Genomic DNA, 6,340 nt, shown 5'->3' on the forward strand with positions numbered 1-6,340 from the left:
GTTAGCTGATTGCGGTGCAGCTGCCGCTGCCTACGCGTTAATACGACGAACGGACGGACGGACAGACGGACACATTGCTATATCGACTCAGCTCGTCGAGTCTGATCAAGAACATATATACTTTATGGGGTCCTTCGCGCACCCCTCCTTCTCCCTGTTACATACATTTTCACAACTTCATAATACGCTTTTCCATTTTTTACGAAAAAATGTCAAAGTGTATAAAACGTTTTACTTAATATCTAGATTAACTGAGCATAACTGACATTCATATTGTTTATATTTGCAGATTAAATCACATTGGTTATTTTTATGAGACATAGTATAGCTTAATTTTAAATTGTATAAACGTCCTCTACTCTGCATTAAAAGTTCTTTTGTGAGAACGCTTTTGCATACGATTTTGCCAGCGATCCTTTGAAAACTGACGCAATGTCATTAAGCTTTTGCTGTCTTCTTTAGGCTTAACCTCGTCAAAGCTGAAGTAATCCTCCAAGTTGAAGAACGAAGGCGGAATATTGAGGTTTAACATTTGTTCTATCGATACTGCTCGTGGGCGTTGTGCATTCGTTTCTCCAGACGAAACGATTGTAAACGAAGAATCTTTTGGCTGATCATTTTCATTCTGTTCTGTATCGGATTCAATATCAGAGTCCTCCTGCTCTATGTATTCGTGTAATGGGATCTCTTCGTCTTCATTAGTTTCATTTTCTGCTGCTGGCATTGTCGGAAGTGAAACGGTTGTAATCGAAGACACGTTCGCTTGGTCATTTTCATTCTGTTCTGTATCGGCCTCAGTATCAGAGTCCTCCTGCTCTATGTATTCGTGTAATTGGATCTCTTCGTCTTCATTAGTTTCATTTTCTGCTGCTGGCATTGTCGGAAGTAAAACGGTTGTAATCGAAGACACTTTCGATTGATCATTTTCATTTTGTTCTGTATCGGCCTCAGTATCAGAGTCCACCTGCTCTATGTATTCGTGTAATGGGATCTCTTCGTCTTCATTAGTTTCATTTTCTGCTGCTGGCATTGTCGGAAGTGAAACGGTTGTAATCGAAGACACTTCCGGATGATCATTTGCACTCTGTTCTTTTTTGGCCTCTATATTAGAGTTCTTCTGCTCTATATATTCTTGTAATGAAGGCCCTTCCGGGTGCAGGGGCTCAGACTGTTCCCCAGAAGGGTCCAATTGAAAGTTTGTCAAGTGACAGCCGCCATTGATATCGTAGAATGTATAGCCCAGCATTTCCAGAGCAATTTCCGTGAGCAAGTAGGACATCTTAGGGCTTTGATCTGTTAAAAATCAATAGATACAGGACACTTCTGAGAACTATGAACTACATACATATGTAAACATATACCCAAATTTACCCAAATATACACAGACACGTGCAGCATTTCTTTTATAAGTATAAAATATGTTACTTACTGTTTAGTTTCAATCAAAAGCTCAGCGCACTTTACGAAAAAGCTTTTTCTAGATGGAAGCAGGCAATAAATCAATAATACTTCGAAAAAGCCCGATATAGGCCGTTCGATTCGTGTTCGTGGCTCCGCTCTATTGTATGAGTTCGACTCATATGTTCGTATTAAACGTATGACATACAGATAACGATTGCGATTAGTGGTAACGACTGCGATGGCGATTGGCCATGACGATATTGATTACGATAGAACCGAACACGTCAGCTACGCGGAGCGGCTTAATTGACAAATATTTTGTTTTGGTTATATCAAATCAGTTAGATCCAATTGCAACACCTAAACGCTTGTCAAGTGATTTCAAAGTATTCAACAGCTGTTACAACTAGCGCTGCCAACAAAATGGTAAGTCCAAACGCACACACACCAACACATATATTTATACATGAGTACAATATGCATGCGTTGACGTCGGCTATTGCCCGGTTACCTCATTAGAGTTTAATCTAACCATATTTATAATTTAGGTACTTATAGCTGCGGCAGTCTGCACAAAGAATGGCAAAGGTAAGTTAAGATTTCAACACACAAGAAAGTTTCGCGTCTAAATTGATTATTTACATGACACACTCTCAAACACACACATACACACGTACACAATTACACTCACACGCAGTCATATTGTCACGTCAGTTCGTGGAGATGACGAAGGCGCGAATTGAGGGCTTGTTGGCTGCTTTTCCGAAGCTCATGACAGCTGGCAAGCAGCACACGTATGTGGAAACGGATTCGGTGCGGTATGTGTACCAGCCCATGGAGAAGCTCTACATGCTGTTGATCACTACAAAGGCCAGTAACATACTTGAGGATTTGGAAACATTGCGTCTGTTCTCCAAAGTGGTGCGTCTAATGTCTGTAAATGTCATTTGAATATATTCAAATATGCTTTGTTAGATTCCAGAGTACAGCCATTCTCTGGACGAGAAAGAGATTGTGGAGAATGCCTTCAACTTAATCTTTGCCTTTGATGAAATTGTAGCGCTCGGCTATAGAGAGAGCGTTAATCTGGCGCAGATTAAGACCTTTGTCGAAATGGACTCGCATGAGGAGAAGGTTTATCAGGCGGTGCGACAGACACAGGAGCGTGAGGCGCGTCAGAAGATGCGCGAGAAGGCCAAGGAGCTGCAGCGCCAGCGCATGGAGCTCACCAAGCGTGGCGGTCCCTCCATGAGTGGAATGGGCGGACGCAGCGGTGGTTTCAGTACTGATAGTTATGGCAGTAGCGGCATTAGCAGCAGCGACTCCGCTAGTGGTGCACTTGGTGCGCCTTCCATTGAGCATGACCACAAGCCAATGTCCAGCAAGGGACCACAGTAAGTTTTCAAGAGTGCAACCAATGTGTGCTAAACTAATTTCACTAACTAATTCGTTTACAGAAAGCCCGTGTCGCGCAATGCGCTTAAGCTGGGCGGAAAGTCCAAGGACGTGGACAGCTTTGTGGATCAGCTGAAGAGCGAAGGCGAGAAGATTGCCAATTTGGCGCCAGCTATAGCTGCTGGTGGCAATAGTGCGGCTGCCAGCGCCAGTGCTGCAGCCAAAGCAAAAATCTCAGCAGATATACATACAGAGAGGTTAGTATATCAAACCTAATTAAATCTTATCTCAACTTATGCCTGTGCTTACTTCTAGCGTGCATCTTAAAATGGAGGACAAGCTGGTTGTGCGTTTGGGTCGCGATGGTGGTGTGCAACAGTTCGAGCTATCTGGTTTGCTTACGTTGCGCATTACGGATGAGAAGCTGGGCTTCATCAAGGTGCAGCTTGCGAACAATGATACGCAAGGCATACAGCTGCAAACGCATCCCAATGTGGACAAGGAGCTGTTCAAGTCACGCGCCATTATTGGCCTCAAGAATCCAGCCAAGCCATTCCCACTCAATACCGATGTGGGTGTGCTCAAGTGGCGCTTCGTATCACAGGATGAGTCAGCTATACCATTGACCAGTAAGTGCGCTTAGCTCTAGTCTCTCTCGAAAGTGAGTGAGAGCTGCGTATGTTTTTTCTCCCTCCGTCTTCTTCAACGCTATTCATTTTTTCTTTAGTTAACTGCTGGCCCTCAGACAATGGTGAAGGTGGTTGCGATGTCAACATTGAGTACGAATTAGAAGCACAACATCTGGAGCTACAAGATGTTACCATTCTCATACCATTGCCGTAAGTTGATGAAATGTATTATTTAGCAGAATTTAATTTATTTGCCATTTGTAGCGTCAATGTGCAACCCTCTGTGGCCGAGTATGATGGCACCTATAACTATGATGCACGCAAGCATGTGCTGCAGTGGCATATTCCTATCATTGATGCGGCCAACAAGTCCGGCTCCATGGAGTTTAGTTGCAATGCCTCAATACCTGGCGATTTCTTCCCCTTGCAAGTCATGTTCATCTCCAAAACTCCCTATGCTGCCATTAGCGCTGTGGATGTGGTCCAGGTGGACAATAACGATTCCGTTAAGTTTTCAAACGAAACTATACTCTTTGTGGAGAAATATGAAATCGTTTAATTGCCAATACACGTACAGAGAGAGAGTAACACACACACATACACACACACTCGTACACACGTCGTAGTAGTATACCTAGTATCAATACCAATACTTACCTTTATATTTTTGAGCGAGTTTTTCGCCTTATGTATGATTATATAAATGTTAGAGCTATGTTTACACATGCATATTATATATACACACGCGTTGAGAGAAACCAGCTAAACGTACATATTATATGCATATACATATACACGCGCTTCAAGCCACAATTGAATTGGGCTAGCAGCAAATTCCATAAGGCGTGTGTTCTCCACAATTATCATTTCCTAGGGTATTTAACATACACGCAATACACATGTATATTTGATTATTTTCAAATTCATTTCGTTTGCTGCGCCTACGCAGGCTCAAAAACAAATTGTAATAAAATATATGTCATCAATAACTGTATTTTTATGTAAATTGCTATGAATAAACTACATAAAATAATTTGCAACAAATCGCCGCCACATTTGAATTGAACAGTATTTTACAGCACTTTTCAGACGAGTTGGTCATTTGGCAACACTATTAGCACAGCTGTTGAGTGAGTGAGTCAACCCTATTTTGAGCAAGCCTAACCAGCAATTGTTTTGTTTGTACTTTAATTTGATTTTACAATTTACTGTCGGCAACAAATGGAGCAGCAACTGGAAAAAGTTTTGAGTGACATGTAAGTTTTATACCATATGGTATACATAACATTATTAATTTTCTTAATTGCTTTACAGTGCCACACAACAGGACACAGTGGGTGTGTTGCTGGCAAATCGACAAGGCCTGTGCTTGGGTGGTAAGCAGGCATGTTTATTTTACTTATACTAGCTAAAATTTGTATTGTTCTAGTGAAGGGTAATATCAATCCGAATGTCTCAGGCGTGGGCACTGCAATTTCCGAGCAGGTGGCCAAGCTGGAGCCCACCAATAATGTCCCAGCCATCGTTTGTCTCTACAGTGGCACTAAGTAAATGCAAACATTGTTATCAGCAAAACAGCAAGCAACAATTCATTCTGTATCTTTCAGACGCTGTGTCATACAAAAGGATGGCGAGATAACTGGAATTATTTATAAGCAGGCAACGACAGCAACAGCAGTAACATCAGTTGGAAATTAAGACAAATCATTAGACCAGGCAAGAGCAAATTTCTTCCAAGCTGAAGCTGTAATTTCAGTTGCGCTGTTATATTGTTTTATACGTTTTTTTTTTATAAACACAAACACATTTAGCATGTTTATTCTTTTACTATTCTTAAGCATTAAGCATTATGTAAGTAGTAAAGATAAGCTTAAAAGTAATTAAAACATCTACATAGATTTACTTATGATACAAATCTCAAATTTTGAAACTTGTTTTGGCTTTACAGCTAAGTTTGGACCCGGAAATCCCTTGAAGCAGTGTATATAATTAAAATACACACCTGTCGTACTTTAAGTGCCTTTATTAAAATTGCAGCTGCAGCTCATTTGGTAACAGTTTGTCATAAAATACGTTGTATATTTTTTGTGCTTGTCTGAGGAACAGGTGCTTGCGATAGGAATCCGTATTTCCTCTCAGCTTGATAACAACTTACTTGAACATGAGGCAGCATGAATTGCTTGCCTTGCAACACTTAAAGTATGTACATATATATGTATGTATATGTGTGTACAATATATAAACTTTTATACATAATTACTCAATCATAACGGTGCACAGTGGCACGGATTACATTAACTGCTAGCAATAGTAATAGCAACAGACTATAACTATAGAACAACATTTGGTAGTAGCAAAAATCGTTTTTGATTCAAATTAACTATTTTCAACTATCTTATTAATAGTTGAATTAGAGTTTTGTCATACTAAAACTTTGCTGCCAAGCTAAGCTTGATTTAGAGATCTACTTATTTAAATGAATTTAAATTTTATATATATATATATTTTATAATTGTAATACAAGTAGTGTAAGCAAAGTATGGACTCTTATGCTCGAAGTTTTTTTTAACAATTCGTGCCACTGTGCGGCGCGTCGTCGGTTCGTGTTGCCGCTAAAGCGCATCAAATTTTCCGTATTGAGCAACATAGAGGAAATGCAGTCCGCCTACATTATAAACCTCTTTAGAGGTGTATATATTTATAATAAATACATACGTATTTGTGTGTGGTAATAAATGCAATGTGCAATAATATGTAAATAACGTTAATCCTAGTATATATATTGCGATTTTTTTTATAGCTTTTTTCTCTCTATGCGAAATTTCATGTATACACAGAAAATTCGAATTAAATTAAATGTTAATTAATTACAGTTTTTATTTATTTTTTTAAGTGTATTTTTGCTTAGGCATTTA

At 39.7% G+C, this 6,340-nt stretch overlaps 3 protein-coding genes across 3 annotated transcripts; 2 read left to right on the forward strand and 1 right to left on the reverse strand.

Annotated features, from left to right (window-relative positions):
• Positions 1-287: 287 nt before the first annotated feature.
• LOC108606099 lies at positions 288-1,513 on the reverse strand. The gene is made up of 2 exons (XM_017995945.2): positions 1,430-1,513; positions 288-1,293 (listed from the first exon to the last, which is right to left on the reverse strand). The coding sequence occupies exon 2, from the start codon at positions 1,277-1,279 to the stop codon at positions 356-358; it is 924 nt and encodes a 307-aa protein (XP_017851434.2). The 5' UTR covers positions 1,280-1,293; positions 1,430-1,513; the 3' UTR covers positions 288-355.
• Positions 1,514-1,665: 152 nt separating this feature from the next.
• LOC108605574 (coatomer subunit delta) lies at positions 1,666-4,420 on the forward strand. Its single transcript, XM_017995344.1, has 8 exons — positions 1,666-1,827; positions 1,950-1,989; positions 2,099-2,322; positions 2,377-2,795; positions 2,859-3,053; positions 3,112-3,425; positions 3,524-3,635; positions 3,690-4,420. The coding sequence occupies exons 1-8, from the start codon at positions 1,825-1,827 to the stop codon at positions 3,982-3,984; spliced, it is 1,602 nt and encodes a 533-aa protein (XP_017850833.1). The 5' UTR covers positions 1,666-1,824; the 3' UTR covers positions 3,985-4,420.
• Positions 4,421-4,570: 150 nt separating this feature from the next.
• LOC108606154 (ragulator complex protein LAMTOR5) lies at positions 4,571-5,249 on the forward strand. The gene is made up of 4 exons (XM_017996007.1): positions 4,571-4,681; positions 4,740-4,801; positions 4,855-4,972; positions 5,033-5,249. The coding sequence occupies exons 1-4, from the start codon at positions 4,647-4,649 to the stop codon at positions 5,121-5,123; spliced, it is 306 nt and encodes a 101-aa protein (XP_017851496.1). The 5' UTR covers positions 4,571-4,646; the 3' UTR covers positions 5,124-5,249.
• Positions 5,250-6,340: the final 1,091 nt, after the last annotated feature.

This window comes from Drosophila busckii, chromosome X (genome assembly GCF_011750605.1).
Source record: "Drosophila busckii strain San Diego stock center, stock number 13000-0081.31 chromosome X, ASM1175060v1, whole genome shotgun sequence".
Lineage (NCBI taxonomy): Eukaryota > Metazoa > Arthropoda > Insecta > Diptera > Drosophilidae > Drosophila > Drosophila busckii.

What these genes read in the sequence shown, in the direction of transcription:
- LOC108605574 (XM_017995344.1), top strand. An exon ending in ATGTCCAGCAAGGGACCACA is followed by an intron (nt 2,796 to 2,858) that starts GTAAGTTTTCAA and finishes ATTCGTTTACAG; the next exon opens with AAAGCCCGTGTCGCGCAATG. An exon ending in GCAGATATACATACAGAGAG is followed by an intron (nt 3,054 to 3,111) that starts GTTAGTATATCA and finishes GCTTACTTCTAG; the next exon opens with CGTGCATCTTAAAATGGAGG.
- LOC108606154 (XM_017996007.1), top strand. Translation starts at nt 4,647, where the DNA reads ATGGAGCAGCAACTGGAAAAAGTTTTGAGTGACAT. An exon ending in ACAAGGCCTGTGCTTGGGTG is followed by an intron (nt 4,802 to 4,854) that starts GTAAGCAGGCAT and finishes GTATTGTTCTAG; the next exon opens with TGAAGGGTAATATCAATCCG. An exon ending in TGTCTCTACAGTGGCACTAA is followed by an intron (nt 4,973 to 5,032) that starts GTAAATGCAAAC and finishes TGTATCTTTCAG; the next exon opens with ACGCTGTGTCATACAAAAGG.
- LOC108606099 (XM_017995945.2), bottom strand. Translation starts at nt 1,279, where the DNA reads ATGTCCTACTTGCTCACGGAAATTGCTCTGGAAATGCTGGGCTATACA.